We start from the raw sequence: 26,873 nt of genomic DNA on the forward strand, positions 1-26,873 counted from the left end.
GTTTTGGACTATTTCATGCTGCTGCTTTTGTGGGAACAATTTTCGGGATAGGTTTTTTCTTTCTTTGCAAATATGATTATTAATATATTGGTCTTTTAATCTAATAATTTGACATAAAATCAGGATGGGAAACGGAGAGGGAAGGAATGTGCTCCTTGCTTAAAAAAAATACCGAATATTTTTTTCCCTTCTTTATATTTCGGTCAATAATATAGACTCTTTTTCATTGTGTATTTCATTTAACTTTTTATATTCAGTTGGGCACTTTTCATTCAATTCTGACAGTTGCAAATGTTTTTCTGCACTGTAATATTCCGTAAGTCACAATGTTGCTTACGTTGACACCAAAATTAGCAACTCTCCCGCTAACGTGGCACATAAGGAAAATCGAGACGTTACAGAAAATATGTGGATAGGTGTGAACAAGTATATGTTTGCAGCAGCTACTGTTAATTACAGTATTTGTTATGTTCTAATGAAATAAAAAGTGAGTTATCAGTGATCACTGTTACACCAGTTGTATAGTTTCAGTTCCCCAGATGTCCCAATACTTCTGCTGAAAGTGCAATCAATGCCTTAACCCTTCATAGGACACTCACTTAACTCATTGACTCCCATTGTTTGCTAATTGCTGGCAGCCTCTCCCAGTCAAAATGTTAAGCTTTTTTTTAATCACCAAAAAACAGTCCCACAAAGGGTTACTTGTCTCAGAAGTATTACAAAATCTCCTTTTTAAGTACCATTGAGTCACTGTGCTGTCACACTTTTTAACCTTACTATAGGACCTCAAGGTTATCTAGCGTCCCATTGTTGGCATGGTAACCGCAGGACTCTTGAGTGTGGCATCCTCAGCTTTCCACTGGGAAGTAATGGTTTTGATCTGTGTGTAGAACTGGATGCCCTGGTTAAAAAAAAAAATCCTGTTTTGTCCTAAAGTTTGAGTTTGATTGCATTTAAGTGTCGGAAAATATTTGTTTGCATACTTGTTTTCCGTAGAAGTTCATGTCGCCTCTGAAAGATCCTCTTGATCCAGTGAAAGAGAACATGGGCAACGGCACAGGGATGGGAACATTGACTCCAATCTGAAACAACAACAAAAAATGTTTTACTGACAAGCCCATGTTTGTCAGGGCTTATAAAAATCCCCCTGGGGCCTAAATTGCAGGGACAAGCACAGCACAATGATAACTTGCGGCTTAAATTTGCAGTTTTGCAAACACGATACAGCGTGAGCGGGAAGAAAGGGGGAAAATAAATATCTTTGTTAGAAGTCAAGAGAGAGACGGCGCTGTTGGCTTGCTGGTCGAGAAGGCACAAATAGGCTTGGAAACTGGATTTTTGGCAAGGAGAGGGAAATGTTTGTAGGAGTACAGCGGACCACATGGCCTGCACAGCATTCCCCGACATGTGAACAGCAAACAAGGCATGGCTGGGCATCACGGGCAAATGAACAGGGTGAAGACCGCTTGTTAAACATGACCCACGGAATCCCTCCGTCTAGAACAGAACATGTCCCTTGTTTTCATTGAACACACATTTGCTGTGGCTATTTACAGATGGTGGAGGTGTAGAGTGTGAACGAGGAGATTTTGGTCAGGAGCAAATATCTAAACTTGACGTGGAAAGAATCATTTCAAATGGGAGTTGTTCCCTCTTGAATATATTCCGTGACGTGAACATGTGTCTTCTGCACTAACCTGGCCCACGTCCACCTGATGAGTGTATTTGCGGGCCGTAGCACCATTTGTAGTGAAGATGGCAGTTCCATTGCCGTAGGGATTGCTGTTAACTAAATGGATGGCGTCATCTAGAGTGTCAGCTTCGAGGACAACCAGCACCGGTCCAAAAATCTCCTCTGTGTAGCACTTCATCTGAGGCTGCAGAAGCAACAAGCGGTTATAAAAAGTATGTGCTTGTGAGTTGAAGCAAATCTACCTGTCACCAGTCATGCAATTGTATAAATCCTTTACATCATATAGATTAATCAGCTTTATGCTCAACTAAATGTATAAGTACCATATTTTTCAGACTATAAATCGCACCTGACCATAAGTCATAAGTCTACCCACCGCGAACGTTGAAATTATCAACACATGCCTAGAGCGTCCCACTTGCTTTTCAGTGTAAATAGAAAACATGTGAAATGGTAAAATAAATTCTACCCCAGCCAAACAATTTTAAAAATGTAGAGTCCAAAAAATATGGTATGCGTATTAGTGCTTTTTCTGAACATTTTTTTGTGTAAAATGTGAGCCTTTCCTTGTTAAAAGTATTGATTCATTCATTTTCTATGACGGGTATCTTTACAACGGTTGTGGGGGCTGCTGCAGCCTATCCCAGCCAACTAGAGGGCGGGGTACACCCTCGATTGACCGCCAGCCAATCGCAAGACAGAGTGACACAAACAACCCATGGACACACTCAAACCTGCGGAAAATTTGGAAAGGTCAATCATCTCATCGCCCATGTTTTTGGGATGTGGGATGAAAGCGGAGTACCTGGAGAAAACCCATACATGCACAGGGAGAACATGCAAACTCCAGCCTAAGATTGAACTCTTGATCTCAGAACTATGAGGTGGATGTGCTCACCACTATCCCACTGTGCCACCTGAATAAACCTGTATGTTGGATTAAAATACATACTGTGACATCACCGATGATGGTGGGACCCACAAAGTTGCCGTTCTCGTAACCCGTTACTTTAACGTGTCGGCCGTCCAGGAGCACCTTGGCACCCTCCTCCTCGGCACTCTGGATCAGACTACAGACTCGTTGCTTGGCCTGCGGCGAGATCAGGGGCCCCACATCCGCACCAGCTTGGTCCCCTGAGCGGCCCCCAGAAACAAGCGGTTATACAGTTACACGTACGCCGATGCTCTGACGATGTGGTAGCAACATTCCAAAACGGTAGCCAGAAGAATAACAAAAGAGAAGGGGCAGCTCGAGGAACTCCCTCAAAAATTGTACATGAGGGTTTCCTGTGCGTCACATGGGGGGAAAAATACTCTTTCTATGTCTGTAAGACAGTTTTGCTTGGTCAAAAGGCATTTAAAAAACTGTGGACGTGAAAAGAGAATTGAACTTGAGGGGTACCTGCGTTTACACGCAGAGCCTTGGTGCGTTCCACAAGCTCAGGCAGCCAGCTGCGAGCTTCGCCCACCAGGATGGCCGTGGACAGAGCCATGCAGCGCTGACCGGCGGCCCCAAACGCAGCCCCCACCAGCTGGTTCAGAGTGTTCTCCTTGTTGGCATCTGGCATCACCACACCATGGTTCTTCGCTCCCTTCAATTACAAGTGGACAATTCTGTGCCAGAGGTCTTTACCCACTATCATTGACCTGGTTTTCAAGCTTTTTCAAAGTCATTTTAACAGAACAGTATTAGGTAGATGTATTTTAGAGGTGCTACAATTAATCAGCAACTAATCTCTCTCCAAAACCAAAATCGGATTGGAATTTAGCAGAAATTGGGCCCAATCACGTCTTTTCTAGAGGATCGGAATCGGGTTAAAAAAAAGATCAGATTTTTTTAAATGTTCTGCTATGGCAGTTAATGAGTTAAGGAAACAAAATGAACCATAAATATCATGAAAAAATATATGGATACACAGAATATTTTGACACTATTGAAACAAACTTTGAAGTAAAAAATGTAAATTTCCAACAAATCACAATTAAAATAAATATCTCATTTTATTGCATTCAGAGACCAAATTTATTCAATATGTATGTTTACTTATATGTAATACAATATTTAAACACTGTTTGCAACTTATTTTGGTGGCGCACAACTGAAAAAGGGGATTTGTGTTTTTTTTCTGCTTTGTTGAAATCACCTTTTTATATTAGTTCCAATTTTGCAGCAGTTATATTTTTACATTAGTTGAAACCAAGTAACTCTTGAGGATTAACTTTATATCATATGACAACTTTGAGAAACACTATTTTTAGCAACAGTTTAACATTACTAAAATAAAATAAACTGCCACAATTTTAAACACCTGACATACACATAATGGTCAGCATTTATCAGAACAATCCTACCAGGTGCTGGTTTGTGTTTTTATTGGATTTCAGTCAGTCAACTGCCTGCTTTTCTACCTGAAACCTACAAGTATACAGAAAATAAGAAGACTACTAATACATTTCCCTAATTGTCACTAGTCTGTGTAATTTATGATTGTATTCCAATAAATCAAGGCAATAGTGCGTTAGATATGCGCTTGCACAGTACTATCCACATAAATTGTATGGATTTCATGCCCCACACAGGAAAGTGTTGTATAAGGCTACCACCTAGAGTTCATCTTCAAAATGCTTTGGCTTCTGCATTGGATCATGTGTGTGTGAGCTGAACACTCACCATGTTGGACTGCACCCTCTTGCCATTTTTGGAGCCCCTCTCATAAATGTATTCGCCCGCTTGATTGGAACCAACGAAGCTGATGGCCTTGATGGTCGGATGGTCACAAATAAAGTTCACAGCTGCGGCAGGAAGAACGGAAATAAACGTGATACAGTGACACTAAACGTCCAGGGACTAGGCCAATAAAGTTGACTCATTGCAACATAAGCCCTACTGTGCCAAATACTGTGTGGTCCTATTACTGTGCCAATCAGTCCGGCTACTATAGTTAGTGTGGAAACGGTGAATGAATTCCCTTTACACTTTTATAATGTCATGTTTACAATAACAATCAAAATTACCACAGCTTGGTCAAATTGCGGTGAGCATGTGTGTCTCATTGAGGAGAGGTACCGGGTTCAAATCTCAACTCTGTGCTTGTGTGAATTTCCACCAGTTTCCTTCTACGTTAAAACAAAAAATAAAACAAAAAAAACATGCATGTGAAATTTACCTATGAAAGTGTATTCCATTCACCTTAAAAATGGAAAAAAAGCACTGATCATTGTTCAAATTTATTTATTTTGGGGGTTATTTTTAAATTAATTATTTTTTAAACTGTTATTCTAAATAAAGTATTTTTAGAGTTGTTGTTTTTTTTAAATTCATGGTTTTTTTTAAACTTTGTTTTTCTGAATAATGTATTTTAGTGGTTGTTTTCTTTCGACTCTTTGTTTTTCTAATTAATTTATTTTGAGGATTTTTTAAATTCTATTTCAACTTTCATTTTTCTGATTAATTTATTTTAAGGGTTGTTATTTTTAATATGTTTTTGCTGGTGGCCATGGTAAGGGGGGGACGAAGAAAAAATAATAATTCTAAGAACAAACCTGAGAATAATAATTGTATTGTGTTACTAGTCTGCCCACATTTTTTGCTAGTGGATCAATTTCACCAGACAAAACTAAATATCGTTTTTGGGGTCAAAAGGACCAGTTTTCGCAATACTCCCCAGAAAATGAATCAATTAATGACTCATTTTCAAGCTTGGGTATGTAAAGCTTTTACATGGACTCACTTTTAAAAATTAAAAGTGACTCCATTTTGACCTAAACACTATTGTAGGGGTAAAATAACAACATTGCTTTAGCACCATCTTGTGGCACATGAAAATATGTTGAAATGAAAATGGTGACCTTAACTTCATACAATAATAGTAGTATCATAGATTCAAGTATTTTGCCAGATTTCATGTTTTTTAAAACAACTTTCAAATGCTTTGGGTGCACAAAAAAATTCTGTTATTCACCTCATTCCACAACATAACCATAACAATTTACTGTTGCTCGGTAAGGCATTTAAAATTACCTTCAAATTGACTTTCCTAACATTTTTAAGAATGGAAAATACTACAATACACAAAGTTAACCTCCCGGACCAACGCTTACCATCATGTTGTCCATGGATGATATTGAGGGTCCCGTCAGGTGCGCCAGCATCCTGCAGCAGCTTGGCCAGCAGCATAGCACATGTGGGCACCCTCTCAGAGGGTTTAAGGAGGTACGTGTTGCCACACACCATTCCCATGGGAAACATCCACAGCGGGATCATAGCAGGAAAGTTAAACGGGGCGATCCCAGCACAGACGCCCAGGGGGAGGCGGTACGTGTATGTGTCCATGTCCTTGGTGATGGAGGGGAGAGTTTCACCAAGCATCAGAGAGGTGATGCTGCAGGCGTGTTCCACAACCTCTGAGATCATAAAAGAAATCAACTGTAAATCACTTCATTTTATTCTGTTGCTTCACATATTGTAGATCACATAGTCTTTTAATGAAAGGAAAAAATAGAGAAATAGACATTTGCTCATTAAATATTCCATAATCACAAATTTTCACAGTCACAGGTTTGTTTACAAAACGAGTGTCACAGAAACGCAAATCTTCGTTGACAGAAATGCTGAAATTTAATATTTATTCCATATATTCTTACAGCATTTGAAAATGGTGAAACCAGCAGAAATCATGTTAAAACATAAAATATTTCTCTCCCCCTTTTACAAATATTTTTGAAAAAGCTCCAGCAAGCCACTAGGGCAGCGCTAAAGAGCCGAATGTGGCTCCAGAGCCTATGGTTGCCAACTCCCGGGCTAAGGGGAGGGAAGTGCCCTTTGTTCTAAGCAGCCACATAACTCATTAACCGTTTGTGTAACTAGAAAGTAAAGCATAGACACGTGGGTTACTTACGCAAGCCTCTGAACACATCCCCTTCTGCATCTGCGAGGGTTTTGCCTTGTTCCACTGTGATGGACTTTGCAAGTTCTTTCTAAGGGAGATACGTGGACTATCAGATCAGAGTTTTAACTTGAGTAAACAGTCGCCATGCTAAACCCCTTTGACTTACGATGTTGTCCTTAATAAGCTGCTGGTAGCGTAGAAAGACCTGCTGCCGTGCCAAGATGGAGGTCTCGGACCAGGAAGGGAAGGCCTTGGCACAGGAGTCGACAGCGGCCGACATCTCCTGCCGCGTGGGTTTGGGTACACGGGCAATCACTTCATTGGTCGCCTGTAGTGCAGATTTACTTCATAAATATTTCAGTAGCTCGTGTCAGCAGGAGCCTTTTAAAGTAGTGCAAATCTAAGCAGACAATTTGCATACATAAAACTGAAGGAAGGTTAGATGCAAAACCTGTTTTGAAGGGATCCTTTTTACAAAATCTAGTAGTAGTAGTTATTAGTAGTTGGTATATAGTTAGATTGAAACATCAGCTACTAATTATTTGGTGCTGTTATGGTGGTATACTTACAGGATTGTGAATATCGATCCATTCTGAAGTTTTGGATTCAACAAATTTGCCGTTGATGAACAGCTTTGTGGTTGGCTGTGGGCAGAGGTGAATTGTAAGTCATTTCAAATCGTGTTTATTTCTAATAAGAAATTGTGTTGTGCTTTCAATGAAGGGTAAACTGACCATAGAGGAATACCACATACAGCCACTTTTAAACGGGACCCGGGAAATCTATTAAACAGAAATTGTTAACTAAATATTAAAAGGTCACTTGAACATATTTGCTGAGAATGATGATGTTTTATTGACATTGCCCGAACTATTGCTGCCATCCCTCCCAGTCAAATTTGATTGGACGACTATTGCAGTCAATGGCAGCCGAGGAGTTAGCAACCATAGGAGTTAAATCACAGGAAGTGGGCTTTTTCAATTGGTCTTAATATACTAGACATTTTAATCCTGTCTGAGAGAAGTCTGAAAACACGTCTTAAGCCTTAATAATCTCTTGCAGTTTGTAAACACTTGAGAAAGTGGCCAATAAATCGACTTCATCACAGATAGAAAAGTTTTGCAAAGGAAATTCGGTCGTACCTTTGTTTTGATTGCTGATCTTAAATAAATGGAGGCCATAGTGGAAATGATGTATGATCCAGGTAAATTGATTGACAGGTGAGTGGCAACTACCCAAAGGACAACCGCGCACAGTTTTCACTTTCAAGCGTGATTTGGGCGGGGCTTAAACACACGGGACGATCACCATTGGTACGTACAAGCACCACTGTTGTACGTAACATGATTGGTTAAAACTTGGTGAATTCTGTCCAATGACCAATGAGAGAATTCACAAACCCCCACCTTCACATTCACAATCTGACCAATTGGGGAGAACACGTTTTGCTGTGTCTGACTGCTAGCTGCTACAAAATACTATATTAATGGCTGAAGCTGAAACTCATGTAAAATCATATTTCATGTTTTGGAACTAATAAGACGACGTAACGACGGTATTTATGAGCCATCTTTAAAAGATAGAAAACAAAACTACAACGCTAACTTGACCCCTATTATGCGATTATCCTGCATTCTCCTGGCAAAGGTAGTTTACTTCAATCCTGTTACTGATGCTAGTAGTAGTAGTTCCTCTTGTTTGCTCTTGGTGACTTAATTTAAAGCAGATGATCTTTTTTTGTGCTTAGTCATGTGCCAAAGAGTACGTAGGAGGAGATGTGAGAAGCGCATCCTATTGGCTGTGAGGGGACGCCGAAGTGGTCGTCCCAAAACTTTTTTGCAGTGAGCAAATTTGACTGAGAAGCAATGTCTGAGCAAATCAAGGTGAACTACTTTTAAAAAGTATTATTCAGAGTACTTGATCATGATTTTTAATGATGTTATGTTCTTTTGTCGTTTGCATCCAGCCTGTCCTCCATGGATACTACAGAAGCTCCTGTTCTTGGCGGGTGCGCATTGGTATGTTACTTAACATTTCTATTTGTATTTTTTTTCTCCAAAATGCATGAGTAAAAAATCTAAATTTAGAACTATGAGGCGAATGTGTTAACTAGTGTTGCACCGATACTTGCATCGGTACCGATACGGCACTGAAATATCGGCCCCACTGTTGGAGAATAATAAGAAAAAAACATACTGATATGAGTGATATGTACCTTTCCAACCCCAAGTCACCCTACCCAAGATGGCTGACATTTACAATAAAAGATTATAATGGACATCCAATCATCTAATGTCCAATTATTCCTCCTTTCAGAGATTATCCCTAGTAGATGTCCAATCCATTTGAGGTGGGTGGACTGGCTGGCGGCAAATCAACATTCATTGAGCATTGCCAATGGCATATGATTATAATGACAATAACAGTGTGCAGTAATTTAGTATTGAAGGAAAAATGTTATATTTTTTTTCAAATATGCTATCGTTGGGGTTTTGGCCATACAGGCAGGTGTCGGATTTGGTAGTGGGAGCCAAAAATGGTATTGGTGCAACACCAGCATTAACCATTAGATTCCTCTAATGGAAACTTTTGTGAAAATCTAACTTCTTTTTCATCAGCTTTTGCCCTGAAAGGTATAGAATATGACCAGGTACCAGTCAATCTGATCAAAGATGGAGGTCAACAGGTACAGTTTACTTGCAAACCCAAATAAATACTTGAAAGGGGTATTTTAGTTACAAAAAATGTGTTGCAGCTCACAAAGGAGTACAACACTTTAAACCCAATGCGACAAGTGCCTGCAGTTGAAATCGATGGCATCATCCTTTCTCAGTCGGTGAGTCACATTCAAAATCTTCATTCGTTATAATGAACGTATGTGACATAACTTCCTGTGCAAACCCAAAAAAGCTGGCAGTGATCCAGTACATTGACGAAACAAGGCCTGAACCACGCCTCCTCCCTTTGGACCCTAAAAAAAGGGCCCAGGTTAGAATGATAAGTGATGTCATTGCTTCTGGAATACAACCTGTGCAGGTGAGCATTTTTGTAGTACCATATTTTCCGCACTATAAGGGGCACCTTCAATGAATGGCCTATTTTAAAAATGTGTTTCAGTTATAAGACTGCCCTGGATTATACAATGCAGTAGTAGTAGTGATTGTGGGGGTGGTAGTGGTAGTACAGACGCTCCCCTACTTACGAACATTCAACTTACGAACAACGGTACATACGAACATGTCTGCAAATTGCGTTTAAGTCCAAAAATGTTCGCAAGTCCAATTTTGTATTTCACGCCTTTTTCGGAGTAGTACTTCTTTCCGCCGCTAATACCGACGCCTGGCGCTGTGAGAGCTCAGCTCACCCAGCATCTACCTTCTTCTTCGTTGCAATGCGGAAGTGTGTGAATGTATCTCCAGTGTGCAAAGAACCTTTTTCATTTGTATCATTAAATATCTCATGCATCCAATATTGAATATGGTTGGTAAAAAGCTAAAGGCTTCTATTGAGGGAGTTGCAAGGAAGAGGCAAGCCATTTCTTCTGAAACGAGTGGCAATAATAACGAAGCTTGATGCGCCCGTTGAGAGTGGTAAGCGTTTCACGGGCATTGAATCGTTCGACCGTCAGTACCATTTATAAACAGAAAGATCGAGCAGCAGGACCCAAATATTGAACGTTGCACAAAGTTTGCAAATCAATTGAATGATGCCATACAGTGCTACCGCATCATTTATGATGAAAAAAAGAAGAAAACTGTGCAATCGTCATTAGGTCGCTTCTTTTGGCCAGTTTCTAATACATAAATCTCTCTCTCTCTCTCTCTCTCTCGCTCTCTCTCTCTCTCTACAGTACTGTACATATTCTCTCCATTTTATTAAAAAAAAAAATTTCAGTACAAACCAATGCGTGTTACTTATACAAGCCTTAAACATACAAATGCACTTATATAAACCTTCAATATACTTATATCGGCCTTAAACATAAATTATAATACAAAATATAGCACTGAATCAACTTACAAACAAATTCAACTTATGAACCAGCTCGGAACCAATTGCGTTCGTAAGTAAGGGAGCGTCTGTATATGTTTTGACGAAAGTTTGGCGACACTCTTTTTCCTTGTCGACGATAATGTCAAATATTTATTCATCTTATTAGACGTGCTTCATAACTGAGCAAAGAATACCCCGAGATTTGGTACAAACGTAAAGCTGGCATGCAAAATGACTTGAATGGCTGGACATCGTAAGGCTTTTTCTTTTTAACAAAGGGGTCTATGTAAAGTAAAGCTTTTATTTGTTTAAAAAATAAATACTATGTATATATAGTCAGGCTTTTTTCTTTAAAAATGACCATGTATATTAAGGGTTTTTATTAAAAAATGACCATGTATAGGAAGGCTTTTTTATTTAAAAAAAACGACCATGTACAGTAAAGCGTTTTTCTTAAAAGACGACATAGTATAGTAAGGCTTTTTTTCTTAAAAAATGACATAGTATTGTAAGGCTTTTTTCTTAAAAAAAACGACATAGTATTGTAAGGCTTTTTTTCGTAAAAAACGACATAGTATAGTAAGGCTTTTTTCTTAAAAAACAACATAGTATAGGCTTTTTTCTTTAAAGACGACATAGTATAGTAAGGCTTATTTTCTTTAAAAACGACACAGTATAGTAAGGCTTTTTTGTCTTTAAAAACAACATAGTATAGTAAGGCTTTTTATTTACAAAAAAGACCATGTATAGTAAGGCTTTTTTCTTAAAAAATGACCATGTATAGTAAGGCTTTTTTGTTTAAAAAAGACCATGTATAGTAAGGCTTTTTTTCTTAAAAAAACGACATAGTAGAGGAAGGCTTTTTCCCTAAAAAACGACATAGTATAGTATGGCTTTTCCCCCTAAAAAACGACATAGTATAGTATGGCTTTTTTCCTTTAAAAAACGACATAGTATAGTATGGCTTTTTTCCTTTAAAAAAACGACATAGTATAGTATGGCTTTTTTTCTTAAAAAACGACATAGTATAGTAAGGCTTTTTTTCTTAAAAAACGACATAGTATAGTATGGCTTTTCCCCCCTAAAAAACGACAGTATAGCATGGCTTTTTTTCTTGAAAAACGACATAGTCGAGGAAGGCTTTTTCCCTAAAAAACGACATAGTATAGTATGGCTTTCCCCCTTAAAAAACGACATAGTATAGTATGGCTTTTTTCCTTTAAAAAACGACACAGTATAGTAAGGCTTTTTTTCCCTAAAAAAACGACATAGTATAGCATGGCTTTTTTTCTTGAAAAACGACATAGTAGAGGAAGCCTTTTTTTCTTAAAAAACGATATTGTATAGTAAGGCTTCTTTTCTTAAAAAACGACATAGTATAGTAAGGCTTTTTTTCTTTAAAAAATGACCGCAAGTAAGGCTAAGAGAGTCGGAGAATAAATCTGACTTCTGATTCTTCACCTTCTAGTTGTTGCTGTGGTCCACTGGCAAAATCATTGGGTCAGAACATGAAGTGGGAATCAGGAGTGAGTTCAATTCCACTCGTTGCAATTCTCAAATTGTTTATTGAGGTAATGAAAAGGATAAATACAACTTCCAACTTTACAGTGGTGCAGTGGCAAAGACAATGGGTCAGAACTTCAGGTGGACTCAAGTTCAAATCAGAAGTGAGTTTGATTCCACTCTTTGCAATTCTCAAATTGTTTATTGAGGTAATTAAAAGGATAAATATAACTTCCAATCACATCATTTCAGAAGACACTGTGGTCCAGTGGCAAGAACAATGGGTTGAAATTGAAGTTGGACACAAGTTCAAATCTGGATTGAGTTCAAGTCCACTCTTTGCAAATCTCAAATTGTTTATTGAGGTGATGAAAATGATAAATATAACTTCCAATCATCTCATTTCAGAAGTCACTGTGGTCCAGTGGCAAAGACAATGGGTCAGACAGACCTCAAGATGGTGGATTTGACTGCCATGTGGGAGATGGGGTTCGAATCCCGCTCTCGTTTGACTAATCACTACGCTAGTAGTTCAGTAAATGAGTAGTCCTTTTTTCATTAAAATAAACACTTAGTCATTTTTTTCAGCAAAACAATTATGTTCCGGTCAGCCTTCGGCTGACCGGAAGACAGTTGGGGGGGGGGGTTCCTGGTGGTGTTCGACAGTCGGCCTTCGGCCGACTGCCGACACCACACAGTCGTCGACACCGGGACGTGAACCCTCGACACCCACGTCGCAGGCAGGTGACTTACCCACTGCACCACGAGGCGGCCCGCCTATACATGATTGGAAGTTATATTTATCCTTTTCATTACCTAAATAAACAATTTGAGAATTGCAAAGAGTGGAATTGAACTCACTCCTGATTTGAACTTGAGTCCGCCTGAAGTTCTGACCCATTGTCTTTGCCACTGGACCACAATGACTTCTGAAATGATGTGATTGGAAGTTATATCTATCCTTTTCATTACCTCAATAAACAATTTGAGAATTGCAAAGAGTGGAATTGAACTCACTCCTGATTTGAACTTGAGTCCGCCTGAAGTTCTGACCCATTGTCTTTGCCACTGGACCACAGTGACTTCTGAAATGATGTGATTGGAAGTTATATCTATCCTTTTCATTACCTCAATAAACAATTTGAGAATTGCAAAGAGTGGAATTGAACTCACTCCTGATTTGAACTTGAGTCCACCTGAAGTTCTGACCCATTGTCTTTGCCACTGGACCACAGTGACTTCTGAAATGATGTGATTGGAAGTTATATCTATCCTTTTCATTACCTCAATAAACAATTTGAGAATTGCAAAGAGTGGAATTGAACTCACTCCTGATTTGAACTTGAGTCCGCCTGAAGTTCTGACCCATTGTCTTTGCCACTGGACCACAATGACTTCTGAAATGATGTGATTGGAAGTTATATCTATCCTTTTCATTACCTCAATAAACAATTTGAGAATTGCAAAGAGTGGAATTGAACTCACTCCTGATTTTAACTTGAGTCCGCCTGAAGTTCTGACCCATTGTCTTTGCCACTGGACCACAGTGACTTCTGAAATGATGTGATTGGAAGTTATATCTATCCTTTTCATTACATCAATAAACAATTTGAGAATTGCAAAGAGTGGAATTGAACTCATTCCTGATTTGAACTTGAGTCCACCTGAAGTTCTGACCCATTGTCTTTGCCACTGGACCACAGTGACTTCTGAAATGATGTGATTGGAAGTTATATCTATCCTTTTCATTACCTCAATAAACAATTTGAGAATTGCAAAGAGTGGAATTGAACTCACTCCTGATTTGAACTTGAGTCCACCTGAAGTTCAGACCCATTGTCTTTGCCACTGGACCACAGTGACTTCTGAACTGATGTGATTGGAAGTTATATCTATCCTTTTCATTGCCTCAAAGAATTTGAGAATTGCAAAGAGTGGAAGTGAACTCACTCCTGATTTGAACTTGAGTCCACCTGAAGTTCTGACCCATTGTCTTTGCCACTGGACCACAGTGACTTCAGAAATGATGTGATTGGAAGTTATATCTATCCTTTTCATTACCTCAATAAACAATTTGAGAATTGCAAAGAGTGGAATTGAACTCACTCCTGATTTGAACTTGAGTCCGCCTGAAGTTCTGACCCATTGTCTTTGCCACTGGACCACAATGACTTCTGAAATGATGTGATTGGAAGTTATATCTATCCTTTTCATTACCTCAATAAACAATTTGAGAATTGCAAAGAGTGGAATTGAACTCACTCCTGATTTGAACTTGAGTCCGCCTGAAGTTCTGACCCATTGTCTTTGCCACTGGACCACAGTGACTTCTGAAATGATGTGATTGGAAGTTATATCTATCCTTTTCATTACCTCAATAAACAATTTGAGAATTGCAAAGAGTGGAATTGAACTCACTCCTGATTTGAACTTGAGTCCACCTGAAGTTCTGACCCATTGTCTTTGCCACTGGACCACAGTGACTTCTGAAATGATGTGATTGGAAGTTATATCTATCCTTTTCATTGCCTCAATAAAGAATTTGAGAATTGCAAAGAGTGGAAGTGAACTCACTCCTGATTTGAACTTGAGTCCACCTGAAGTTCTGACCCATTGTCTTTGCCACTGGACCAGTGACTTCTGAAATGAAGTGATTGGAAGTTATATCTATCCTTTTCATTACCTCAATAAACAATTTGAGAATTGCAAAGAGTGGAATTGAACTCACTCCTGATTTGAACTTGAGTCCACCTGAAGTTCTGATCGTTTGTCTTTGCAACTGGACCGCAGTGACTTCTGAAATGATGTGATTGGAAGTTATATCTATCCTTTTCATTACCTCAATAAACAATTTGAGAATTGCAAAGAGTGGAATTGAACTCATTCCTGATTTGAACTTGAGTCCACCTGAAGTTCTGACCCATTGTTTTTGCCACTGGACCACAGTGACTTCTGAAATGAAGTGATTGGAAGTTATATCTATCCTTTTCATTACCTCAATAAACAATTTGAGAATTGCAAAGAGTGGAATTGAACTCACTCCTGATTTGAACTTGAGTCCACCTGAAGTTCTGACCCATTGTCTTTGCCACTGGACCACAGTGACTTCTGAAATGATTTGATTGGAAGTTATATCTATCCTTTTCATTACCTCAATAAACAATTTGAGAGTTGCAAAGAGTGGAACTGAACTCATTCCTGATTTGAACTTGAGTCCACCTGAAGTTCTGACCCATTGTCTTTGCCACTGGACCACAGTGACTTCTGAAATGAGGTGATTGGAAGTTATATCTATCCTTTTCATTACCTCAATAAACAATTTGAGAATTGCAAAGAGTGGAATTGAACTCATTCCTGATTTGAACTTGAGTCCACCTGAAGTTCTGACCCATCGTTTTTGCCACTGGACCACAGTGACTTCTGAAATGAAGTGATTGGAAGTTATTTCTATCCTATTCATTACCTCAATAAACAATTTGAGAATTGCAAAGAGTGGAATTGAACTCACTCCTGATTTGAACTTGAGTCCACCTGAAGTTCTGACCCATTGTCTTCGCCACTGGACCACAGTGACTTCTGAAATGATGTGATTGGAAGTTATATCTATCCTTTTCATTACCTCAATAAACAATTTGAGAGTTGCAAAGAGTGGAATTGAACTCATTCCTGATTTGAACTGGAGTCCACCTGAAGTTCTGACCCATTGTCTTTGCCACTGGACAACAGTGACTTCTGAAATGATGTGATTGGAAGTTATATCTATCCTTTTCATTACCTCAATAAACAATTTGAGAGTTGCAAAGAGTCGAATTGAACTCATTCCTGATTTGAACTGGAGTCCACCTGAAGTTCTGACCCATTATCTTTGCCACTGGACCACAGTGACTTCTAAAATGATGTGATTGGAAGTTATATCTATCCTTTTCATTACCTCAATAAACAATTTGAGAGTTGCAAAGAGTGGAATTGAACTCAATCCTGATTTGAACTTGAGTCCACCTGAAGTTCTGACCCATTGTCTTTGCCACTGGACCACAGTGACTTCTAAAATGATGTGATTGGAAGTTATATCTATCCTTTTCATTACCTCAATAAACAATTTGAGAGTTGCAAAGAGTGGAATTGAACTCATTCCTGATTTGAACTGGAGTCCACCTGAAGTTCTGACCCATTGTCTTTGCCACTGGACCACAGTGACTTCTGAAATGAAGTGATTGGAAGTTATATCTATCCTTTTCATTACCTCAATAAACAATTTGAGAAATGCAAAGAGTGGAATTGAACTCCTTCCTGATTTGAACTTGAGTCTGCCTGAAGTTCTGACCCATTGTCTTTGCCACTGGACCACAGTGACTTCTGAAATGATGTGATTGGAAGTTATATCTATCCTTTTCATTACCTCAATAAACAATTTGAGAATTGCAAAGAGTGGAATTGAACTCATTCCTGATTTGAACTTGAGTCCACCTGAAGTTCTGACACATTGTCTTTGCCACTGGACCACAGTGACTTCTGAAATGATGTGATTGGAAGTTATATCTATCCTTTTCATTACCTCAATAAACAATTTGAGAATTGCAAAGAGTGGAATTGAACTCATTCCTGATTTGAACTTGAGTCCACCTGAAGTTCTGACCCATTGTCTTTGCCACTGGACCACAGTGATTTCTGAAATGATATGATTGGAAGTTATATCTATCCTTTTCATTACCTCAATAAACAATTTGAGAATTGCAAAGAGTGGAATTGAACTCATTCCTGATTTGAACTTGAGTCCACCTGAAGTTCTGACCCATTATCTTTGCCACTGGACCACAGTGACTTCTGAAATGATGTGATTGGAAGTTATATCTATCCTTTTCATTACCTCAAAAAAAAAATTGAGAATTGCAAAGAGTGGATTTGAACTCATTCCTGATTTGAACTTGAGTCCACCTGAAGTTCTGACCCATTGTCTTTGCCACTGGACCACAGTGACTTCTGAAATGATGTGATTGGAAGTTATATCTATCCTTTTCATTACCTCAATAAACAATTTGAGAATTGCAAAGAGTGGAATTGAACTCACTCCTGATTTGAACTTGAGTCCACCAGAAGTTCTGATTGTTTGTCTTTGCAACTGGACCACAGTGACTTCTGAAATGATGTGATTGGAAGTTATATCTATCCTTTTCATTACCTCAATAAACAATTTGAGAATTGCAACGAGTGGAATTGAACTCATTCCTGATTTGAACTTGAGTCCACCTGAAGTTCTGACCCATTGTCTTTGCCACTGGACCACAGTGACTTCTGAAATGATGTGATTGGAAGTTATATCTATCCTTTTCATTACCTCAATAAACAATTTGAGAATTGCAAAGAGTGGAATTGAACTCATTCCTGATTTGAACTTGAGTCCACCTGAAGTTCTGACCCATTGTCTTTGCCACTGGACCACAGTGATTTCTGAAATGATATGATTGGAAGTTATATCTATCCTTTTCATTACCTCAATAAACAATTTGAGAATTGCAAAGAGTGGAATTGAACTCATTCCTGATTTGAACTTGAGTCCACCTGAAGTTCTGACCCATTATCTTTGCCAATGGACCACAGTGACTTCTGAAATGATGTGATTGGAAGTTATATCTATCCTTTTCATTACCTCAATAAAAAATTTGAGAATTGCAAAGAGTGGAATTGAACTCATTCCTGATTTGAACTTGAGTCCACCTGAAGTTCTGACCCATTGTCTTTGCCACTGGACCACAGTGACTTCTGAAATGATGTGATTGGAAGTTATATCTATCCTTTTCATTACCTCAATAAACAATTTGAGAATTGCAAAGAGTGGAATTGAACTCATTCCTGATTTGAACTTGAGTCCACCTGAAGTTCTGACCCATTGTCTTTGCCACTGGACCACAGTGACTTCTGAAATGATGTGATTGGAAGTTATATCTATCCTTTTCATTGCCTCAATAAAGAATTTGAGAATTGCAAAGAGTGGATTTGAACTCTCTCCTGATTTGAACTTGAGTCCACCTGAAGTTCTGACCCATTGTCTTTGCCACTGGACCACAGTGACTTCTGAAATGATGTGATTGGAAGTTATATCTATCCTTTTCATTACCTCAATAAACAATTTGAGAATTGCAAAGAGTGGAATTGAACTCACTCCTGATTTGAACTTGAGTCCACCAGAAGTTCTGACCGTTTGTCTTTGCAACTGGACCACAGTGACTTCTGAAATGAAGTGATTGGAAGTTATATTTATCCTTTTCATTACCTCAATAAACAATTTGTGAATTGCAAAGAGTGGAATTGAACTCACTCCTGATTCCCACCTCAAGTTCTGAACCAATATTTGTGCCACTGGACCACAGCAATAACTAGGAGAAGAATCAGAAGTCAGATTTATTCTCCGACTTTCTTAGCTTTACTATACTATGTCGATTTTTTAAAGAAAAAAGCCTTACTATATACAGACGCTCCACTACTTACGAACATTCAACTTACGAACAACGGTACATACGAACATGTCTGCAAATTGCGTTTAAGTCCAAAAATGTTCGCAAGTCCAATTTTGTATTTCGCGCCTTTTTCGGAGTAGTACTTCTTTCCGCCGCTAATACCGACGCCTGGCGCTGTGAGAGCTCAGCTCACCCAGCATCTACCTTCTTCTTCGTTGCAGTGCGGAAGTGCGTGAATGTATCTCCAGTGTGCAAAGAACCTTTTTCATTTGTATCATTAAATATCTCATGCATCCAATATTGAATATGCTTGGTAAAAAGCTAAAGGCTTCTATTGAGGGAGTTGCAAGGAAGAGGCAAGCCATTTCATTTGAAACGAGTGGCAATAATAACGAAGCTTGATGCGCGTGAGAGTGGTGAGCGTTTCACGGGCATTGAATCGTTCGACCGTCAGTACCATTTATAAACAGAAAGATCGAGCAGCAGGACCCAAATATTGAACGTTGCACAAAGTTTGCAAATCAATTGAATGATGCCATACAGTGCTACCGCATCATTTATGATGAAAAAAAGAAGAAAACTGTGCAATCGTCATTAGGTCGCTTCTTTTGGCCAGTTTCTAATACATAAATCTCTCTCTCTCTCTACAGTACTGTACATATTCTCTCCATTTTATTAAATGTTTTTTTTTTCAGTACAAACCAATGCGTGTTACTTATACAAGCCTTAAACATACAAATGCACTTATATAAACCTTCAATATACTTATATCGGCCTTAAACATAAATTATAATACAAAATATAGCACTGAATCAACTTACAAACGAATTCAACTTATGAACAATCGCTCGGAACCAATTGCGTTCGTAAGTAGGGGAGCGTCTGTAGTACTAATAGTATTGTGTTATATATCCACAAGATGGAGCTGTGGTAGTAGGGGATTGTGTTATACAGCAACTAGATCACAGGTGTCAAAGTGGGGGCCGAAGGGCCAAATCTGGCCCACCGCATCATTTTGTGAGTCCCGAGAAAGTAAATTATGAGTGCTGTCTTTCTGTTTTAGGATCAAATTCAAATGAAGATTATAAATGTATATTATATTTCCTAACTTTCCCCTTGGCTATGTTCTAGATCCACTAGATGAAGCTGTTGTAGAATTAATACGATGGGTGTTCTAGATCCACATGATGAAGCTGTACTCGTAGTAGTAGTGGGTTGTGTTCGACATCCACTAGCTAGAGCTGTAGCAGCAGCACTAGTAGTGGTTAGGGGTATAGAACAATTAGATGGAGCTGTACTAAAGGGCATTTCATACAATGATTAACCAATATTGGTCTGGAAAAGGCACACTGTCATCTTTTCAGAAAATTTAAGTCTTATATTTGCGCCTTATAGTGCGGTACTTTTGTTGCCCAAAGTCCATCACTGATGAACTGAATCATCTGCTGTGTATTTCAGAATCTACATGTGCTCCAAAAGGTGGGAGCAGAAAAAGTGCAGTGGGCACAGTACTTTATTAATCGAGGTTTTGAAGGTCAGCGAGCAAGATCGCACTTTACAAACCAGTGTAGCAAGACATTTCAATATTAACCACATGCAAAATTGCACTTTTCTAGGTCTTGAGCCTTTGCTGAAACAAACGTCCGGAAAATATTGTGTAGGCGATGAGGTAAGAGCTTTCAAATCAACAGCATCATAAGAGCGTTGGAACTCTTTGATTCAAGTCCTTTACTTTTTAGATATCCATGGCTGATATCTGTCTGGTCCCTCAAGTATACAATGCAGAGAGGTATATTTTTAAGGCCTGAACATTGCTCAACTGAGTGTGGGGATGCATTTTTCTCTCTCAATTCAAGCAGTTGTGTGTTAGTAATACTATATATGTGGGTGTTGTACTTAATCAAAATAGCCCAATTATTCATTCTTTTGCCTTACCGCTTATCGTCTCCAGGGTCACATGGTAGCCCAATTAAGAACTTATTTCTTTTACATTACAACATTAACCTAAGCTTTTTAAAGCAGATGGACATATCAAAATAATGCCACAAACAACTTTAAATAGTAAATTGTACATAAATTACACTCTGAGTGCCCATAGATTCAAGTGGATCTTAAAATTGAGCCTTTTTTTTTCTCCAGCATGACAGCAGTACATTTAAACAAATCTTTATTTTTTGGGCATTTTGATCAAAGCACATCCCAGGCAAAAAAAGTGAAAAACTAGTTTACTTTTAGGGGATAGAAATTCATATAAAAGCCCCTTGAACATAGTTTTAATTTCAGTGGGCTTGTGTTTACTTTTACGGCAGATTTAAAGTGGACATGAGCTTGTATCCAACTATCCAAAGGCTAAATCAAACCCTGGTGGAGATGGAAGCTTTCCAGGAGAGCCACCCATCTTGCCAGCCAGACACGCCTGATGAGCTGCGAGCATAGAAGAAATACTCAAAAATGCTCTGAGCATGAATCTTTCTGTTGCTGCAATTTAAAACACAGGACCTCTTTGTTATTATGAATCAATGTCTTTTATTAAAATCTTTATTGAACAAAAACGATTAAGATAACTGCTCTTTTTTTCCCCACAGGGCTACTCTGCCAAATATGCAAATCACAGATTGGCAACGCAAAGTGTGACATCCATTGCTTGCAGCATATCGAGTAGAATTAATTATGTCCATGGATAAAATACAACTAGAATACAAATAACTGCAAACACCATGCAAGAAAGGAAATTATTTTACATGACGTGTTTTGTAAAATTCATTAACATTAAACAGGAATCTCAACAGTGCACTTAACAGTGTCATTGTAGAAAGTACCAGAGTAATCTGAGCCACCGAACACAAGCAGCGTGCATTGGAAATGGACAGATTCATCCTGCCCGCATCTTTGAGAGTCTGCTAACGTAGTCGACGGAGTTACAGCTATCATGCTGTGTCCCGCGCGGGGCTTGGAGCTCAATTGCGATGATGTCAATGAACTCCACAAGTTGGTGTCTGATGGGGAAGGAGGAAGAAGCATACACAATATATGTAGTTGGTAGGAAAACTAGAAGACTGTTTAAAAAAAACACATTGAATATTTCCAAAGTTGCATCTTCATGATCACCATAAAAGCATCAAAATTTGCTCTTGTTTCAAATGTCAAAAAAATTATGATAAAAAAAAAGAAACAAACATGAGTTTGACACCAAGTAGATTTCATGGAAAAAAATGTTTCTACATCTGAAAAACAGACAGTGGACTGAAATACACGAGGTCAACTTAAAAATCCTGTGGTCATGTTTTTTAGGTGGCATTGTGCTTTTTGGATTCTGTAAATCAAACATGGCCACCGAGTGGGACTATTTCTCTTTAAAACTAACATTTTTTAATGTTTGTAAATAGAGTATTTCAGTAAAAAAATAAAAGTCAACATTGGAACATCCTTAAATGCTTCCACTATTTAAACGAATGAAATTAGAGTGTTTACCTGTATTGAAGACATGTACATCATGCAAGGCTCCTATTGCACTACAGCCTCCACTCACTAAAATCCTGTTGTCTGAAACTGGCAGTGCAGCATGAAACCTGTTCATGGGAAAGATTTCAAATTCACAATTGTCATACGAAATGCCGTATTTTACGTACTATAACTCGCAGGTTTTTTTTTTACATGTTTTTGCCGTGCGTGCGACTTGTGAAATTATTCACACAATAATCATTCCACCTGTTACTTCCACACTGATTTGAAGTTTTTTTAATTGTTCCTATAATATTATCTATTATAAAATTCCCCCAAAACTGCAACATATATTTTGTTTCCCCTTTCATTGAGCACTTTTTTTCCTAGTGCGATTTGTCAGAAAAATACACATGTAGATGACTGTACAAGTAGTCTAAAATGGGGAACGATTAATTAGATGGATGATGTTTATTCTCTACAAGAGTAACATTTCTCAAGGTTGAGAACTGTGCTCACCCCCGAGGCAGCGGAGGCATGTTTCCGCACTTGACAGCTGTGTACTCCATGAATCCTTGAGGCAGGAAAATGTAAAATACATTTGGTCAAACATCAACATAAAATCTGATCCATGCACAGTCAACAAATGTATATCTTACCCAGGTCCAGAATGTGAAGGTCGTTTAAGTATGTGGCAGTTTTCCGACCACCAAATATGATCAGATTTTGTGACAAAAGTGTGGCAGTGTGGCTTTTCCACACAAAAAAAGACAAGAAATATGAGCATTGGCATTCTAATGAATGGAAATGTAGACTTACCCAAAGCGTGGCAGTGGTTTATCCCCCTCCACGATTGGCTTGTACCATAGTTCAAACTCTGGGTTGAAGATGTAAAGCGCATTACTGCATGATTTTTCCTCATTCTGGTGAGTCCCACCAAAGACAAAAAGCTCCTTTTTATAAAAAGCAGCAGAGTGATACGCCAAGTAGGGAACATTTCCTTTTGCCTAAAACAGAAAAAAGTCACAAGTGTTCATCTTATTTTTCGACATGTTTAAATGTGAGTAAAAAACCCACTGTGACGAGCTTCCATTTCCAAGTCAAAGTATTAAGAATGTGCAGCTGGCTGTAGCACTGGCCCTCCTTCAGGCCTCCATAAACAAAAATGGACTTAGATTCCGGGTCATAAGTTACGGAGTGTCCTCTGGCACAAGGAGGTGCAGGTCCAGATGTGGAAGCGCTCATTGGGTACCAAAAATCATTGTCTGGGGGGGAAAAGATGAACGTCGTAGTAGTGAAGGTAATAAATTGGTCGATTCCTTTTCTTTCAGAAATATGAATTGATTAGTGTCCAAAATATAGCTTGCTATCATTTTAAAATCACTGGTATCATAACTATTTTTGCTGTAGTTTGGATTATCATTACAATATTACAAAAGGAACCCAAAGTTAGGCCACACCTGCGCCACAATTTTAGGACATGAATTAAATGCTTTTGTCATTATACAACTATAATGACATGTAAAGCTTCACCACAAAGTGCACAAATGACAACAACAATAAATAAATCAAGAAATCAGTAATAAATACATAAGTAGTCAACAACATAAATAAGTAGGGAAGTCCACAAATAACAAAAACCGATGTATAATAATTAAATAATCAATAAATAAGTAATGAAGACGAGTATAAAACAAATGTGAGATGATATGGAGAGCAATATTATAGTGTTAGAAATCTCTACTAAGTAGTACAGACCCAACTCCAGCTTCCACAAAGAGTCCTTGCAAGAGGTTTGATGGGACGTTTCTCCACCAATGAGAATGGCAGTGTCGGGGTCAGTCAGGCACATTGTGTGGGTCCATCGCGCTGAAGGACGGACTGAAACTGTATAAAAAATAATAATAAAAATACAAATAAATTGCCCAACGCGGTTAAACTCTTTAAAAAATATACGTATAAAGAAGAGACTGTTTGAAATGTTGTTCCCTACCTTCTCTATCTGCTGTCTTTATCTGCTCAGCCAATTCCTCTTGGCTGTTCATCCTGGACAGCCTCATCTTCTTGGGAGTTGAAGCTCGGTCATTGACTTCAATGTGATCATCCATATCCTCAGGACACCATGTTAAAAATCCAAGCTTATTGTTTACAGTTTGTCTGGGGGTCTGATCCTTTCAAAGAAAGTCACACAAAAAAAGATCCACAAATATTTCATTATATATTTAGGCTTACCCTTACCTAGGTAAAGAGTACACACACACACACAAACAAAACTTCTAAAGACCAGTAGTTTTTATGTATACAATTTAATGCAAAGTAGTGGAATGGCAAATATCTCAACAGGCTTTTTGGTCCACAAAGCCAAATTGACAACTGCACAAACTGCAACTCAGATCTATCAATACCCAAATTTACTCATAAACATGGCTCTCACTGTCAGCCAATGTGAAGGTTTTTTCCCCATAACCGCAGGGCTGCTGTCAACTTGATTGACTTGGATCTCGCTATCGCAAGCACTGCTGGCCAACTGTGAAGAGTTGAGGGTTACCTGCAAAGAAAAGTGTGTGAATTGGACTGAAGCAGAACATCCTTCAAGTCTGTAGTCTCACCGTGTCCTCTGCAATATTTGGGAGTGAAGTACATGACAGATTTGTGTTGCTGAGCTGTTCAGGGAACTGACATTTCCCCTGCATTTTTGGAATACAGCTGCTTAGGATCTGTCCGTGGTCCTGCAACTGATTCAGGGAAACAAATTGCTTCACGTTTGCAATGCAAAACATTAAAAAATCAATACATCGGGCCCATTGTGGAACAAATGTGAACAAGCCTAGGTCCAAAAAGTATCAACAAGCCCCTGGCACCAGTTGCGGGATATTCAAATAATCAGCCATGAACCCCTCCAAACAACCGGCTAAGTTTTATGGGTGCTAGGGAATCATCACTCATGTACACCTTCTGATGATGATGATGCCACAACAGACAACTGATCGGCAGAGGTTTGCAAAGATATTTAAACACCTAAAGACTGAAATTTGTTTTAGACTGTCCCCTCGCCCAACCACGTCCCCTTTACACCCCCAAACCGAACCCCGTTAAGCCCCGTCCGTGCACTGGATTCTCAAAAATAGATTAAATGAAAGCTCTACAGCACGTGACCGGGGGTGGTTAGCTCATCGGCCTCACAGTTCTGAGATCAAGGGTTCAATCCCAGGTTCGGACCTTCCTGTGTGGAGTTTGCGTGTTCTCCCTAGGCTTGTGTGGGTATTCTCTGGGTACTCCAGTTTCCTCCCACATCCCAAAAACATGCACAGTAGCTAGTTGAACACTATATTGGCCCTAGATATGAGATTTACCGTGAATGGTTGTCTGTGTCCTCGTGTCCTATGATTGACTGGCCACCAATTTAGGGTTTCCCCCTGCCTGGTGCCCATAGTTGGCTGGGATAGTTTCCAGCACCCCCCGCAACCCTTGAGAATAACCCATACCTGTCAACCTCTGCCGATAACTGCCCTTATAAATGATTATGATTCCCCTTACAAACCCCCCCAAAACCTTACAAACACCGTACGACTCGTACGGTGTTTGTAAGGTTTTTGGGGGTTTGTAAGGGGAATCATAATCATTTATAAGGGCAGTTATCGGCAGAGGTTGACAGGTATGCCCTTTGTTTTGGGCTCAAATTTAAGCGAGTTTACCATTTTAGCTAGCCCTCACAGACCTTTGCTGAAACATACAATGAGATATCAAGCACCTGTCCACACACTCTGAGCACTATCTTGGCATGAACTCCTCTCCTGGCTCTGTGTGTTGCCACCGCCTCCATATCAGGACTCCAACCACCCTCGAAAGTCAAACATCTGCAAGAGGAGAATAGAGCTCAGCCACAGGAGCCATTCTCCACTGGAAGGAAAAAGAGGGAAAACAACAAAGCTTTCCTGGCGCGAGAGGTAAGTGTGCCGATGTTCTGAGGCCGCATGTCAGCGCTGACCACGACCTCCGCGGAGATTGTGGTCTTGTCGCAAGCCCACTCGCCGACACTGAAGATCACCAGGTGTTTAGGCAGAGGCAGTGGCATGTGGACGTGGAAGCAACTGCGGTCTGATTTGCTGCACGATGGCCAAAGTTGTCAAAATTGGTTGGGATAAATGATAATTGGCAATTAAGTGGGTTTGAATGTACATTGAATGCCTACCTGCTAAATTGGCGTGGCGCATCCCGCAGAGACCAAATGACATAAAAGTTGAGCCTTCCCATATTTCCTTGGGGTCAGAAACTGCTCTGTGTGTTAACTTAATTTGTTTGTTGCTCATTGAAAGGTCCAACTCATGTCCTGACCTGTGATTGGCTGACAATGAGGAAGTAATGAAAGGCTTGCACCTGCAGCCTAATTGATCACCTGTCGACCGTAAATATCTCATATATAAAGAGCTAGATGCATAATGTGCAGTATGAGCCAATCAAGATAGCTTTCATCACTTGTTGGCCATTTTGTGTCAGTGCTATTCACTAAACATAACGCTATGGTCATTGAAACGTACTATTTGAAATAGCTTTGAATTGAGAAATATTGAACAGATTTTCATAAACATAAATGCAGTAAAGTCACTATGGACTATTTTATTATAATAATATAATAATTAAATATCACCCTTCGAACACAAAAGGAATCTACCTTTAAAAATCGATCACCATTAACAGCCAGTTTTTTTTTAAATTAAAATCGGCTGTCAATGACGGCAATAAAAGAAAAATTTCCTCCTAACAATTGCCACGATAACACAACCAAATGATTAGCATAACATGCAAATTATCATGCCAGGCTGTGCAAAGCTAACACACACTTGGTTGCCTGTCTTTCATAGTCGTGTCCGCACACTGCATTATGCAATTTTATAGCTT

General features: G+C 39.1%; 3 protein-coding genes across 5 annotated transcripts; 1 reads left to right on the plus strand and 2 right to left on the minus strand.

Moving 5' to 3' along the window:
* Nucleotides 1–232: 232 nt before the first annotated feature.
* aldh6a1 (aldehyde dehydrogenase 6 family, member A1) lies at nucleotides 233–7,867 on the minus strand. Its single transcript, XM_077620862.1, has 12 exons — nucleotides 7,725–7,867; nucleotides 7,317–7,364; nucleotides 7,152–7,226; nucleotides 6,749–6,910; nucleotides 6,592–6,670; nucleotides 5,795–6,097; nucleotides 4,365–4,486; nucleotides 3,096–3,285; nucleotides 2,646–2,827; nucleotides 1,698–1,877; nucleotides 984–1,082; nucleotides 233–901 (listed from the first exon to the last, which is right to left on the minus strand). Exons 1-12 carry the CDS (start codon nucleotides 7,761–7,763, stop codon nucleotides 797–799), a joined length of 1,584 nt encoding a protein of 527 aa, XP_077476988.1. The 5' UTR covers nucleotides 7,764–7,867; the 3' UTR covers nucleotides 233–796.
* Nucleotides 7,868–8,002: 135 nt separating this feature from the next.
* On the plus strand, nucleotides 8,003–21,955 carry gstz1 (glutathione S-transferase zeta 1). Of its 2 annotated transcripts, XM_077620867.1 has the most exons (10): nucleotides 8,004–8,229; nucleotides 8,330–8,465; nucleotides 8,549–8,600; nucleotides 9,201–9,268; nucleotides 9,338–9,418; nucleotides 9,493–9,618; nucleotides 19,992–20,067; nucleotides 20,150–20,202; nucleotides 20,273–20,322; nucleotides 20,843–21,955. In XM_077620867.1, the coding sequence occupies exons 2-10, from the start codon at nucleotides 8,448–8,450 to the stop codon at nucleotides 20,967–20,969; spliced, it is 651 nt and encodes a 216-aa protein (XP_077476993.1). In that variant the 5' UTR covers nucleotides 8,004–8,229; nucleotides 8,330–8,447; the 3' UTR covers nucleotides 20,970–21,955. The 2 variants fall into 2 exon arrangements, with proteins under 2 accessions (XP_077476992.1, XP_077476993.1); XM_077620866.1 differs by lacking the exon at nucleotides 8,330–8,465 and having other exon boundaries at nucleotides 8,003–8,229.
* On the minus strand, nucleotides 21,036–26,338 carry LOC144089735 (uncharacterized). Of its 2 annotated transcripts, none has more exons than XM_077620861.1 (13): nucleotides 26,167–26,338; nucleotides 25,910–26,080; nucleotides 25,726–25,831; nucleotides 24,584–24,703; nucleotides 24,409–24,522; nucleotides 23,968–24,145; nucleotides 23,733–23,861; nucleotides 23,052–23,239; nucleotides 22,794–22,981; nucleotides 22,634–22,725; nucleotides 22,494–22,548; nucleotides 22,005–22,102; nucleotides 21,036–21,529 (listed from the first exon to the last, which is right to left on the minus strand). In XM_077620861.1, exons 1-13 carry the CDS (start codon nucleotides 26,226–26,228, stop codon nucleotides 21,303–21,305), a joined length of 1,728 nt encoding a protein of 575 aa, XP_077476987.1. In that variant the 5' UTR covers nucleotides 26,229–26,338; the 3' UTR covers nucleotides 21,036–21,302. The 2 variants fall into 2 exon arrangements, with proteins under 2 accessions (XP_077476987.1, XP_077476986.1); XM_077620860.1 differs by having other exon boundaries at nucleotides 24,584–24,709.
* Nucleotides 26,339–26,873: the final 535 nt, after the last annotated feature.

The sequence above is a fragment of the Stigmatopora argus genome, chromosome 15 (genome assembly GCF_051989625.1).
Source record: "Stigmatopora argus isolate UIUO_Sarg chromosome 15, RoL_Sarg_1.0, whole genome shotgun sequence".
NCBI classification, from domain to species: domain Eukaryota; kingdom Metazoa; phylum Chordata; class Actinopteri; order Syngnathiformes; family Syngnathidae; genus Stigmatopora; species Stigmatopora argus.

Excerpts from the sequence above, each read along its gene's own strand:
- aldh6a1 (XM_077620862.1), bottom strand. The coding sequence starts at position 7,763 with ATGGCCTCCATTTATTTAAGATCAGCAATCAAAACAAAG. Across the intron at positions 2,828-3,095 it reads GGCTCTGCGTGTAAACGCAG|GGGACCAAGCTGGTGCGGAT; the intron begins GTACCCCTCAAG and ends GGGGCCGCTCAG. Across the intron at positions 1,083-1,697 it reads ATCAGGTGGACGTGGGCCAG|ATTGGAGTCAATGTTCCCAT; the intron begins GTTAGTGCAGAA and ends TTGTTGTTTCAG.
- gstz1 (XM_077620866.1), top strand. The coding sequence starts at position 8,200 with ATGCGATTATCCTGCATTCTCCTGGCAAAG. Across the intron at positions 8,230-8,548 it reads CCTGCATTCTCCTGGCAAAG|CCTGTCCTCCATGGATACTA; the intron begins GTAGTTTACTTC and ends GTTTGCATCCAG. Across the intron at positions 20,203-20,272 it reads AATATTGTGTAGGCGATGAG|ATATCCATGGCTGATATCTG; the intron begins GTAAGAGCTTTC and ends TTTACTTTTTAG.
- LOC144089735 (XM_077620860.1), bottom strand. The coding sequence starts at position 26,228 with ATGGGAAGGCTCAACTTTTATGTCATTTGGTCTCTGCGGGATGCGCCA. Across the intron at positions 22,982-23,051 it reads GGAAATGGAAGCTCGTCACA|GCAAAAGGAAATGTTCCCTA; the intron begins GTGGGTTTTTTA and ends TTTCTGTTTTAG. Across the intron at positions 22,726-22,793 it reads AAACCACTGCCACGCTTTGG|CCACACTGCCACACTTTTGT; the intron begins GTAAGTCTACAT and ends TGTGTGGAAAAG.